The sequence below is a fragment of the Chelon labrosus genome (assembly GCF_963514085.1).
Source record: "Chelon labrosus genome assembly, chromosome: 22".
Taxonomy (NCBI): Eukaryota; Metazoa; Chordata; class Actinopteri; order Mugiliformes; family Mugilidae; genus Chelon; species Chelon labrosus.
In genome coordinates, this window is record NC_140355.1 from 2,762,312 (window position 1) to 2,776,584 (window position 14,273).

The following is a 14,273-nucleotide window of genomic DNA, read 5'->3' on the forward strand; positions in this document are numbered from 1 at the left end:
TATTGTTTTCTTTTGGTAATTTGGTGACCAAGTTACTGGGAAATGTGAGCATAAACTGAAATGGGTTATGATCTTCTTTAGGGTCTAGGTGTCAAAATGATGTTACTGTGGTATTTTGTTACTGTACAGTATTTTTCTAGGTCACTCTACCTTAAACCACTTCTGTCAAAAGCATTTTACGTCAGAGGCTTGAGGTTTCAGTCATACATGTCGTAAGAACAACATAATCAAATCAGACAGATTTGACTGCACGGGGGATGCTGGTAGCGTGTGTGCTTGTTGTTGGCGGAACACTCTAAGATTTCACTATAAAAGAAGGAGCCGGTAATCGTAGTTTCTGCCGTGCCCTAAGAACATCTTCAAATTCCACAGAGTTACAGAGCTTCTACCTCTAGCAGTGCTATCACCTTGCAGGGGTTCTGGTGGTGTGGGATCACACTCTGAAGTGGAAGCTGACGCCTCTGTAGACTGACTGTGCATCTATAGGTTCATTGTCTGGACTCCAGCTGTGAGTAAAATACAGAAGAAGCTCGACTCATTAAACTTCATTAAGCTCAATTACAGCCAGCACGCGCACACACGCAAACACAGTGCAGCGTGGGAATGTTTCTATTTCTGAGATGACAGCAATTGACTGCAGTGTTCCCCTTACCATTATATTAGGGGGATGCACTAAAAAAGCTGTAAACTTAGGGGAAACGCTGGATTGATTATACATATAATAGATGAATTTACAGTTACTGACAGTTATAGCCCTTAATTTACTCTTATTATGGGAATGCAAATGAGTTTTTTTTTTTTTTTTTTTTCAAGGTTTTAATGGATTGCAAATCAAAGACTAGTATGACCTCACAAAGTATAGACAGAATGACATAGAACCAACACATCCAAAGAGGTTGTAAATTATAATGTTGGATTACTGGCTAACTCAGTCCGTGCTGGTATTAGGTGAGATTTAACAAATGCTCTCCCACTTACAAATACCTGTATTTAGGGACGTTTGTCAGGTTACGGCACCCAATATGGTGGTGGAAATCCAGATGGTTAGCATTTAAGAGGACTTCACATGGCAAAATAAAACAGACTGGAGGAATGTGGTATTGGCAAAAATGATACTTTCAGTAGAAAACGCAAAACCATTGTTCACACAGTTTTCCACCTGTTTTATTACGGACATTGGCTCAAGCGGATTCCCCTCAGGTGCTGCAGAAACCCGATCAGCATCATTCTGACTGATAGCATCTGTTCTCACAGTGTTGCAGTGCTTCACAGACGCATACTTCACACTGCCGTCTACTACAAGATCTTATATTTTGTATGTTCCTTACATCTCTTTGAAGCAGGAAATTCCACAAATGCCCTCAGAATTGGATTTCTGTCAAAATATTTAGTGGACCTAATAAGATCGCAAAGTGGCCATTTAAACAATAGAAGAAGCATCTCTTCAAATTTACTACCTGTTTGAGAGGGATTTTCTACTGACATTCAGTTATATTGTCAGATTCATGATAGACAGTCACAGCAGAACCAGTCACATCACCTTTAATTTCATGCTTCTAACCTGGAGCCTACTGCATTCACTCACTGTTTCTTTTCAAACATTTAGTCGTCAACTTCAACTTACTTTTTTAGATGTGGAGTTCCACGCTCTACATCCCATACATAAAGTGGGAAACAAAAAAAAAAAAGATTCCCAAGCATAACTACATCTGATAGAAGTCTGATTGGAGTGCTGCAGACTCTCTCACTTAAACATGAGGATTTAAATGATAAATTCAAATACTAATAAAACGACTATAAAACATTTATAAAGTAGTACTCAGATTCACATTTTCAGTTAACTATGAAAGAGATGAGACTGTAACAAGAGAAATTATATATATATATATTTAGAATTAATTGGTATGCACCTACAAGGGCGGACTCCTTCTCCAATCTCAAAAAGATTCAATACACAAAGGATGTGTATATGGAAATGTATATCTGCTGGTCAGGTTTTTTCCCTTATTTTTTATTTTTATTTTTTGGTTGGTTTCATTTTTCACACACCGCATGTTTACCTGGGAATTCAGAGCTCAAGCTGCACCTCTTCCCTCTTCTCAGGTTTCGCTGTCGTCACTTAGGTATGTTCTTCACCTGTCCCTCTCAGCAAGACTCTCTCCCCCCTCCCTCCCCTGCTCCTTTTGTTGCCATAGGGATGCTCCGGGCTAGACACCAAAACCTGTTCTCTGAGAAGGGTGATTCTCATAGAGCGACTTCTCCTTCTCACCCTCCAATAGGTTGTTTTTTGGAGGGGTGGCTCTAGCAGTGAATGTTAAGCTCTCAGGAGGAAAATATTTTTCTTAATTGGACTCATTTCAGAGTTAATAGATATCAGGTCTTGTGGCAGACTTTTTAAACTAGTCTACATTGGGTTGGGTCAATATTTGCTAAAGTTAGGTGACGGGTGAGAGCAGCCTGAAACCCGCCGGGGGAGAAGTGCCTGTTGGCTTAAGCATAATTTTTTACTTTCCATCCTAAAGCTAATAAGCATTTTCCTGCAAATGCTGAAGTTTAAAATCTCTTAAAATCTTTGCTGCTCTGACTTGTGTCTCTGAATGACCCCTTCAAAGAAACATCAACCATTTTTCAGCGTTTTTACTTACTCTGGAAGACATAATATCTCAAAGCTAAAGTAAAATGCCAACATTGGCTGTAATGTTATCCAAGAATCTGTGTTCAGTATTGAAATGAATGGCAGGTCAAACACTTCTTGGACCAGGAAGTGTTTCTTATTTTGCAACTCAGATCTAGAAACAAAACAGCATTGATTTTTTTCCCCCCCTTTTTTTCACATTTGCCTCTCATTACCTGGTTTGCATGGAAAACTATTTCTTCCTTATCAAAACTCTGCACATGTAGTTGTTGCTGTCTGAATAACACTTGCAAACCTGAATCTTTGCATACCAGCATCAAAGCACTGTGTTTGTTTTTTCTTCCTGCATGACTCAAATTCACATTCTCTGCCCTACACCCCCCGGGTAGAAGGGGAGGGGATCCTATAGGTGCTGCGCTGATCGGATCAAAGAAGGGAAATATGAATTATTTTTGTGTTTTATGCTCATATTAAACTTGGCCAAAGTTTCAGATAATGGGGTAAAGGCAAACTATGTGCGCCAAAAGATGCGGCCCAACACTAGCTTTCCAATGTTGCTTTTGTGCCGAGCTGACATCGGCTCATCAGAGACGCCTTAGTATGGTCACCTACTCAAGGCACAGCACGTCTTCGAAGCACAGGAGGAACAATTCCCATGCGATTGGTGCTGCCCTACAGAATTCCTCAGAATCAGAAAAAAGTTGGCTTTTAGAGAAGGGCGCCTTGAATTGACAGGAGCAACTGAAATCCATTGTTTCAGACAGTAAGTCAGCTGAGGGCCTTCATGAATGGCTGGTAAAAAAAATACAGATCTGGAATGAAATCAGTGCTTTATTAAATGAAAGCACTGATAAAGAGTATGTTTATTCCTGCTAGTAGCAGGATGAAGCTTTCTCCAAAACCAGAACCTTGAAATCCGTGTAGCTTTGCTGGTCTTCTAGCTAACAGAGCTGCTCCAGAAAGAGTTGGATATGACACCTGATGATTGACGCTTACTGATCAGAGTCATGGTCTACATTCCCTCTTTTAGATTTGTATCCATAATCGCTCACAGCATATCAGGCAGTCACCACAAGCAAGTCACGGGAATTATGTTACAACTGAAAGAAACCTGGCTGATTATGCAACCAGGTAGTGACCAGGTGTCCTTCTCATCGTGGCCAACAGAACCTGGTGGCCTTAGTTATGCAAGGCAGAATCAATTGTCTGAGGAAACTTTTGGCCTTGTTGTTCCCGAGTCAGAAGTTACCGCTTGTGTCACTAGTCTGTTGCACAGCAAACGTGGCAGTGCATGCTTTGAGTTAGTCCCCAGTTGGAGTCCTCTCATGAAGGTTGTCCAACTTACTGCCAAGTCCTTTTATTCAGGGGTCAGTGTTTGTTAGTAAGTTCCCTGTCAAAGCTTACTGCCTTTGTAGTTGGGTAATGTAGACGTGTGTTATACATGTTTAATGAGTTTGTGTAGGGTGTTTAGCTCACAGTCTAGTACGGCTTGAATCAAGGTTTGTGGTATTTCCACGATATTTTACTCGACACATCTTGCATGGGGCTTTGCGCTTGTCCAGCTCTTCTCTGTGGTATCACTTTTTTTTACATCCAAAATGCTCAGATACTGCAGCTTCCAGGCTTGTCAGTACTGTAAAGTTGTAACTTCTGTCATGTTTAGGATCTCCCTCACACTAATCTCATTGCACGATCGCGCCAGACTTGTCATGCGGTAGCGAGAATTCTAACAAGGGGACAAAAGACATGGTCAATATCTGAAAGAATATCTGGACCAAAGCTGGCGTGATGCAGGGCTTGATTTGAGGCTATGATTTACTTTGGTGTGACATGTTGGACAGTTTGGCAAATACTGTATCTGGAATTCAAGGTTATAGCAACATGTAGAGACGCGTATCTGGATTATTCCTTTCAGTCCGTCTTGCATTCTGAGAAAACTGAGCGTTCTGTAGAAAATCTGTCCTGTCATAATCAATACGTATGAAAATAAAAATAAAAATCCCATGAATATGTTTTATCTTTTACCCTGTTTTTTTAAACTGCAACAGATTGGTAGGAAGTGTACTTCCTGAAAGATATTAAGTACTCTCCTTTTTTTCATTCTTTTCATTCCTCTGGGTCCTCAGTCTCTTTGTTCTTCTCCTCCTGCCATCCTGGCTGAGTTTGCATGCTCAGACTTGTGTGACCCCACAGAGTTCACTTAAACTGTAGTTTCTGTAAGTTTCTTTAAATTGAAAGTCTACCTCGGTGCTGCATTGATGAACTATTACAGTACAGTATGTTTAACTCTAGAATATTTTAACAGCAGATGTCTCTAATGGATCTCTACCACTGCTCCAGAACCGAGACCAGAGCTGTTTTATGTGTGTGCGCCATGACTTTGGCTTCAAGCACTAACGTTATTATTTATTGATCTTCATCTTGACGTTAGTTAGACCTACACCAAACTCAGATTATAATTTAGACTTGTTGAAGCTTGATCCTAACACAAGATTTACAAAGTTGGTTTTGTGCCAAGCTGACATCAGCTCATCACAGGGCCTGATCAGACCTTGCATTGAGATCCAATCTGGACAACCCGAACGCACGTGACATGCATCTGAGGTGAGCTCTACAGATCTGATCCCAGTTTTGCGTTCTGCATGCAAATATACTCCGCCATCGTCTGGGGCGCTGTAGAATATTTTAATAGTCGCCATCTGTGATGGGTCACTAACATTGCTATGGAACACAGAGCTGTTTTGTGTGTGCATCACAACTTGGGAAGTTATTGTTTACTGATCTCCGCCTTGATGTTAGTTAAACCTGCACCAAACTCAGATTATAACTCCAACCCTGGAAGCTTCCATACAAACTGTAATCTCCAGTAATAAAGGTAAATAAAGATGCTGGAGATTGAGGAACTTCATAACTTAACTACACGCAGCTCCTTATAAATCTACTTGACCTCATACTGATACATTATGTAATGATGGAGACACTCATGTACTCATAGTAAATACCTTCGTTTGTGAGACAAAACTCCTCTGACACAGAAGCACCCCTGTTGAGTATAGACGGTCTTGAGTGCAACTCATTATGCATAACGTTCACACTACCTAAAGAATGCGGACACATGCGACCCAGCCCACCTCCAAATGTGGTCAGAGATCGGATCTCTCAAATGGGATCTGAATTTGTCCTGGGTGTCTTCACGCCTGTCTTTTACGTTGGCCCCTTGTGATCTGATAGCCCAGATCAGATCTTAATGCCAGGTCTGAACGAGCCCACAGATGTCTTTATAGGGCCATTTGCTCGAGGCACAGCACGCCTTTGAATAGCGGGACGAATAATTCCTAAGCACTCGGTGCCGCTCTGGAGATTTCCTCAGAATCAGAACAAAGTGGGCTTTTAGCAAGAGAGCCCTGAAAAAACTGGAGCCACTGAAACCCCATTCATGCAAGATAAAACCTGCACCAATTTAAACTATACCTGCAATTATGACAGTTCCACTGCTGTAACCTTTTGTAACCGGTCACATGTTTAGCTTATTTAGGGACAAGTTCCTAGAACTGTAATGCTGATTAAGAGCTCCAAATCTTGCCAGTAGTGCTGTCAGTCATGGGCTGTGAAATGAATGCGTCATCATTATGTGAATGATAACAACACGTGAACTCCTAAAGCAATGAATGCTGAGGCCCACACAATCTGGTTAGTATCCTTCACCATCTCGTCATGTAATTGTTAAAGACCACTGGCTCATTTCTTCTGTTGTTGTCTTTCCCACACTGCTTATATTGCTCATGCTTAAAGGAACAAGTGTTTGACTGGAAATTGGTCAAATCTATCCTCTTCCCACTGTCCTTAATGTCACACGACTCAGGTCTTTTCTCCTTGGACATGACTTCTAATTCCTCATTTCTAGTTTCTGAGGAACAGACGAAATTCTGGGGAGTTTGCTGAAAGGATGTATTCTTCTTGCGAGCAGTCTATCTTAATCATACTATGTTATTACCTAAATTGATCATGTACCTTGAGTGTTAAACATGCATTTCTCAATACCCGTTAAATCCAGCATGAAAAGCATGTGGTAATAAACTGGCGGTGGAAATGTTCCGGCGACTGCATATTAACGTTGTGAAATATTGTTGAGGCCGACACACAAACATGGAGTACAAAGCCATGGGTGTGTCCCATGCTCACGGACACACAAAGTGAGTGAGTGTTTTACCTTTAGGGCTCCTAAATGGAGGGAAAACAATGAGCCAGTTCAGACCACCACTGTGCCAGTCTGGATCCAGGGCACACACCTCCACCACATCTCTGTGTTGAAAGGTCTCAGTGTGGAGGTTCCGGCAAAGAAACCTGGATTAATGTCAAAACAAATTGCAACGTCATGCAGCAAAACATGGTACCGGGCAATCAAATACAAGCATTCCTGCTAAACTATTTTGCAACACGGGTTGTGTAGATAAATCAGTTGTAAGTGTGCTAACACAGAGGTGTAAAGTCCTGACCAGTTCTAAGCTTTTAAAGGCGTGGAGTGCTGTTTTTGGTGTTTTAACAGATGATGTTTTCTAAGTGGCTGAACAACAGCTTCAGAACTTGATTATCATGTCAAACAAGTGGATTGGAATTCATCTTTGCGTAGCTGACATTCATCGTCATTGTCATTATCATTGTCATTCATTCCCACAGCAAACATTTTGGCCTGTCATACCAGAAAAGGTGCAGGTGAAAACAACAACGCTAACAAAGGCTCTGTTCTATGTGTTTTTTGTGAAAATAAAGTTGCAGATTCCAAAGCAACTAAATGATAAAACTCAAATAGACCTACACCTTCTTTGTTTTTGTGCATGTGTCTTTCTGGCACTGTTCACTGCTTTTTAGGTGTGTGTGTGTGTTCTTGGGAACCAGACTAATGAACCTTATCGACGGTGCTAATAGATATCTCCACTCCATTAAACATTAAGTTGGTGGGTGCTGCCAACCTAAACTTGGCACCTGCTAGCCAGGAACAGTTAGTTGGATGTCAGACAGGGATTTCCCACAAAACAGCCAGGTCATTACGTCGTCTGTCAAGAGTGAGATCAGTCTTACGAGTTAATGTTACCGTCAGTTTGGAGGTGTTAATGCACGTTCATTTACTCTTTATGCTACTGGTTGATTTTTATGGAAGATATCTGGTTTACTTCAACCTAGCGCATTTACCAATAATTCTCCCTCTAGCTCAAGAAAAGTGATTTTTTATTTTTTTTTTCCCCTTATCGGCAGGATGGTATATGTGAAACTGAGTCTGTGTGTCTTTATGGAATAAGTCACCCAGTGCACCACTCTCACTGATGCTTTATACAATAGGCAAGTGTAAATTTCGGTGGAACAGCGGAATGAGATGCATTTGTTGTCTTTCTGTAGGATTTGTTTTAAGTATCTGTAATAAAACCAGGATAACCAGAGTTATCCTTCAGGTAAACTTCAAAAACTGTGCTTATGGCTCATTATGTTACGAATGATGATGTATTCATAACAATCCTGAGAATGAATAGTTGTGGCTCATCCTCCTTTTTAAGACATACCAACTCAGTATCAAGTCTTTGAACAAACAGGCTTTAAGAATAACAAGGATATATGTCTTTTACAAGTGTCCGTTGTAACGCGGTCTCTTTCCATTCTTCGATCTGAAGCAGGACACAGGTTTCCTGTTCACACTGACATGGTGTCAAGTTACTAGTAATGACAGACAGCAAATCGGCTGAATGAAGCTCATGCAAACACACAGTCCCAAGCAGGAGCTGACAGTCCAGAGGGTGTGGTTATGGTCCTCATACGTATGAACATTGGAAGGCACTGTAAACACACACTCAAACGTCACCACACATGCTTTGTATTATATCGTAAGCTTTTGTCAGTCAAGTCAAAGAGTAGACCTGAACTGCAACTTTGTATTGATAACTGGAACGATTCAACAGATCAAAGTGGATGTTCCATTTTAATGAAGAGGATATCTTCTAGAACTTTTTAAAATACCTTTTGAACTATTGAAGCAGGCTTGAGTATAACTATTCAACCAGTTGTATTTACGAGATTAATTACTTGACCGTTTCAAATATGTATTTCCTGATTCGCCTGCATTCCTGTTCTTTGTGTTCCTATGTGGCAGATGAATCTTGCAGGGCATACTTGGTACAAAGTCAGGTGTGTCCTTTGTAAATGTGTCTGACTTGATGTGGCTGCCATCACTGCCATCAGCTGACTGTCTTTCCATCAGCATTTCTTTACCTTTTTCTTCCTCATTTGATAAGCTATGTCTAGTATTCAGTTCATCAAACTACATGAAATAGTTTTTGGGTTTATTTTTAATACCCATCGACTTAGGTTTACTATTTTTCATTACCGTGGTGTGAGTTTGTTGATTCATATGTTCTTTATGGCCATACAGTTGGTCGCTAGTCCTGAATCATATGTACTGTCGTTAATGACCTTAGCCTGGGATAGCTACTGGATAGTCCTACAGCCAATCGGAGCTATTCTGTTATAAACAAACGGCATTCATTAATACCAAGTTTGCGTTCTTAAGACTTGCGGACTTGGTAGTTCAGACTTGACAAGTTTGATTCTGAAATGCAGACTGTTGGACAGATGGCCAACAGTGTATTTGATGACTCCCACGAAATGCATTCTGGGATACCTGACTGTAGTTGACACAAGCTGCCTCCCGATGCATCCTTCACAGAACAAATGCACATCTGGGTATTTGGATTGTACATGGGTTGAATTTGAATTTTACTGTTCTAATTCAAAGTACCCATCTGACCAACGGTGCTCCAATGACGTGTGTGACCACTTCCCTGTTACTCTTCTGTCCATCGCTGCATAAAGCCCACCCAAACATTTTGATTGGCCTGGCAGATCTTTGCTGGAGCAATAATTTCCTAATGGATTGGTTCCAGACCAACGTACTGCCACAAAAAAATTGTGGGGAGGGAAGTTGGTCTGACTTCAGGCTAAATGAAATAGGTTGTACAATGCAGGGGGGAGTGTCCCTATATGCTCACTGTACAAGTTGTGTAGGGCACGACAAATCATGAGGCCCTTCTTGCAGTCATGTCCAGGGCTGTAGTTAAAGTGAAATACAATTAATTATGTTTCGTAAATGCCAACTGGGGAAAAGAGAACCTTTTCATACACTGCCTGACCAAAAAAAATAAATAAATCGCCACCAAAAAAAAGTCACACACTCTAATATTTCATTTGACCACCTTCAGCTTTGATTACAGCATATATTCGCTGTGGTATTGTTTCAGTAAGCTTCTGCAATGTCACCAGATTTATTTCCATCCAGTGTTGCATTAATTTTTCACCAATATCTTGTATTGATGATGGGAGAGCCACTGCACAAAGCCTTCTCCAGCACATCCCAAAGATTCTCAATGGGGTTAAGGTCTGGACTCTGTGGTGGCCAATCCATGAGTGAAAATGATGTCTCATGCTCCATGAACCACTCTTTCACAATTTGAGCCCCATGAATCGTCATCTTGGAATATGCCCGCGCCATCAGGGAAGAAAAGATCCATTGATGGAATAACCTGGTCATTCGGTATATTCAGGTAGTCAGCTGACCTCATTCTTTGGGCCCATAATGTTGCTGAACCTAGACCTGAGCAACTGCAGCAACCCCAGATCATAGCACTGCCCCCACAGGCTTGTACAGTAGGCACTAGGCATGATGGCTGCATCCATATAGCTGTGTCATTAGCATGTCTAAAAAGACTACTTGAGTTCAAAGTTCAAATCTTGCATGATGTGACTCAAACACACACGCATGAAGTCGGTTCAATTGTTGGATTGATTTGAAACGTTGCAAAACTTTACAGATACAATCAGGCAATGGCAGAACGGTTGCCTGATTGTATCAACGTTAATGCTCTGTACTTATTATTTACTGTCCATCTAGTAATCAACTGACACTCTACTCTTAGGGTCAACTGAGGTGCAAAGATGAGTCGGCGGCGTGTAGACTCCCAGGGTTCCCTGGAACCCGACGATGAGGTCATGCCGTACAGCGACGATGAAACGGATGACGAATTGGAAGGGAGCTCTGATGGGGAAATGGATGAGCGTCCAGGAACCATGCCAGCCCAAGTGGAAACAAAACCCAGTGGTAAGTCACTTAAGATACACAAATAATTTCTTTGTTGTTTTGGGTAATCCCTTTTTGTTAGCCATCTTCCTCAGTTAGCTGTGTGGATTGTTTTGTCAGAGTTCTTTAGCTTGGTATAACAGAGGAACTGCTTGCATTAATCCCTCACAACAGACAGAATGTAGGTTCCCATATATGTTCCCAAAAACTGCAGAGCTTTTTTTTATTTTTCATTTTGTAGTGACATATTTCATTTATTTTAAGGAATGCTGTTTTTTCTTCATATTTTGTGTTTCAGATATCGGGTGGAAGGTGAAAGCCAACGACCGGCCCTATCACGAACTCCCAGAGTTTCAGAAAAAAGTCTTCCTGTGCGTCAAGAAGAGCAGATACTCTGTGAGTTGAGCAGTTTACATAAACATACAATACGATGTACTCACCTGGTAGTGCATTTGTCCTTCCTTGTTCTTGGTCCTGGTATAAACCGAACTTTCATTAAGTAGAGGGAAGCACTGAAGCAGTAGGATTAGACATGCGAAATACACTTGTCCTCCTGTTTGTGCCATACTCTTAACAGTTATTTGTGCTTTGATGGTAATACATGAAGTACATTTTAGTTTTTTGACCAAACTCATTTGTTAGGGACCATTTGAAGCACTCACTCCAGATGACCAGTAGGTTTAGTTCTTTCAATAGGGTTTGTCTCATGCTTTGTGTCATCAGTCTTTGTGAGGGCTGAAACTTGATCGCCCAAGTGAAGCCTACCTTTATCTCATCAACAGACACACTAGACACAGTGAGATCCAGTGGATGTTAGAAACAACATTAGAGTGTGATATTGAACAGTCAACTGGTGAATAGATATTCAGATACTGCTCAGATGAATCCAAGTTGTTAATGGACAGAGTTCAGATACATAGATCTTGTTAATGATGTCGCATGAACCGGGCCACTGCCTGCACAGTTAACCAGGCTACCGACAGCTAAATGGGACGTCATTTAATCTGGATAGCCCTTTATCTAAAGTGCATCCATCTGTAAATGTATAACCAAACCTGAATCTTGTCTATGCCCTAGACTTAATTTACTTAAACATGACTATTACACAGTTCACAAAGACAGACTAAGAAATGGCTCTTCCAATTTGTTATGGAAGCTCTTTAAATAGCCACGACCAGTTCAGGTTATTTTGTGAAATCAAACTCTCAGCTGTCCTAGAGCAGCAAAGTTTCTTTCTCAGAGACACTGAGGTCGGGATGAATGTCCTGCTCAGTGGAAACAGCCTGCAATGAGCAGAGTTTAGATGGTTATCGTTCGCTGAAACGCAGCACCTGCTCACCACTGGTGCAATGATAACTGACTGCTCAATACATGTTTGATAGTGGTGACTCCTTAAGTGTATTATTCTACCCTTTTTTTACTTTTAGAACCTTGTACAGCAACTGAAATTAACGTGAGTGACTCGTAATTTCAAACAATTGGAGAAAATTGGAGATGCTAGGAATGACCAAATGACCAAAATTACCAAAATTCCACTGCAGCTCTTTGGTAGATATCCAGTCTATAAAAATGTTTTTCAGCTCTTAAAAGATAGTGGGGTCTGCTTTAAATGTACTACTGAAATTATCTTCACACATCAAATTGTGGGCGAGTATTCCTTTCCGTGTTTCCTGTAGCTAAATAGAACAGAAGAATACTAAAAGATATAAAGTCAATCATTGAGTTTGCTATGTTGTTCTTCTCTGCAGGGAAATGCCATTAAGACATACAAGTACAATGCCCTCACCTTCATCCCACTGAACTTGTATGAGCAGTTGAAGAGAGCAGCCAATCTCTACTTCCTGGCTCTGCTCATCTTACAGGTACGTCTACAAAATATGTTACATGTCTTATTATTTACAATTCAGTTCAGTATTATTTATATGGTGCAAAGTCAAAGACACGTTTACACGTTATTGTATGAGCAAGAACACGCAGTGTTATAGAGTGAAACCCAACAGTTCCTCCTTAAACAACACTTGGTGACAGTTGAAAGGAAAAACACCTTTTTAGCAGGAAGAAACCATCAGAACCAGACTTTGCAGGGTGAGAGGAGTAGAGGGGGGAAAGAATGAGCACTGACAACATACAACTTCACAGAATTCCTGCAGAAAGCATGTCAATGATATGCAACAGCGAGATGTAAATGTGTCAAAGAGGTGTCTGTCCACGGGATGGTTCCTGTCAATACTCACTGCTGTATGTTGGATCAGCTGGAGGCTTTTTAGAGAATTATGGGAAGATCCAGATATCAAGAAATATTAAAGGTCTATCATAGAGCATGGCCTTTGTTTTTATCACTTTGGGTTGAATGATCCTACTTTGACACTGTTGTGCATGTCAATGAAGATGCTCGTCATTCATCTGCAGTATAGTGTATAGTTGCAAAATGTGTTCCAGAGCAAAGGTTTTGTCAGAATTTAGAAGTAGACAATGACAAGAAATCCTGGCATTGATGTCTTTAAGACATGCATCAAGCTTGATTCAATGATTTGTCTCATTTGGCCTCAGAGAAATATTGTTGGGTGTCATCTGCATAGCAGTGGACATTTATGTTGCATTTCCTGATGATGCCCACTAAGGGAAGCACGTATAATGTGAATATAATCTGTCCTAACCCAGAAGACCTTGGAACTCCGTGAGCAACTCTTTTTAATGAGGCCTGAATGGCTTGAGGAAGAATTAATGCTGCCATGAACAAAATAGAAGCTGTCCGGCAAATAAAATGCAAACTAATCTAGTGCAAGTCCCAATGACATGTTCTGTTCTCTGCAATAAAATATTATTAGTGGTTTCAGCTGCAGCATCAAGATCTTTCAGGACAAGTAGTGCATAGAGATGAGGCTGTTGTCTGAGTCTGTAAGAGGATTGTTGGGAACTTTGACCAGGGCTGTGCCTGTGCTGCTGTGGGCCGATTATTCAAACAAATAATTTCCTGTGCAAACTGACACATAATTAATTTAACGGGAGTTTGGATAAAGGTATATATTTAATCTGGATCAAGTGCAGGATTTTTAAATATACTCCAATCATATTTGAACTGGCAGTTTTCCCGGTTGACATTTTTTTGTGACAATATGGTTACCACATTGTCAACGTTCAGGAGAATTTGTCTTTTTGCAACAGTTTAATCACATCTTGTAAAAGGAATGATGATTCAGGGCACACTTATGAGGCCTCGTTTTATATATATCTTGCAAACAGTACATTGAGTGCCATAAAATGTTTGTTTGTTTGTTTGTTTGTTTGTTTGTTTGTTTGTTTGTTTGTTAGATTATCCCAGACATTTCCACTCTGCCCTGGTACACCACGCTGATTCCTCTGGTTGTAGTGCTGGGAGTCACTGCCATCAAAGACTTAGTGGACGATCTGGTAAGACACATTTACTCACACACTACTACATCCTGTTTTGTAGGTTTTATCTATTATGCGATGTGGTTGAAAACTTAGAAAGAAGCCTGGGACGAAGCTGATTTTGAG

At 40.8% G+C, this 14,273-nt stretch overlaps 1 protein-coding gene across 1 annotated transcript in view; it reads left to right on the forward strand.

The window, feature by feature from the left end:
- The window catches only part of atp8b1 (ATPase phospholipid transporting 8B1), a 35,170-nt gene that overhangs the window by 3,239 nt on the left and 17,658 nt on the right, over positions 1 to 14,273 (forward strand). The window contains exons 2-5 of the mRNA XM_084572729.1: positions 10,594 to 10,775; positions 11,053 to 11,150; positions 12,503 to 12,616; positions 14,067 to 14,165. Coding sequence (XP_084428855.1) covers positions 10,613 to 10,775; positions 11,053 to 11,150; positions 12,503 to 12,616; positions 14,067 to 14,165 — 474 coding nt within the window. The 5' untranslated portion in view covers positions 10,594 to 10,612. The remainder of the gene's footprint in view (positions 1 to 10,593; positions 10,776 to 11,052; positions 11,151 to 12,502; positions 12,617 to 14,066; positions 14,166 to 14,273) is intronic.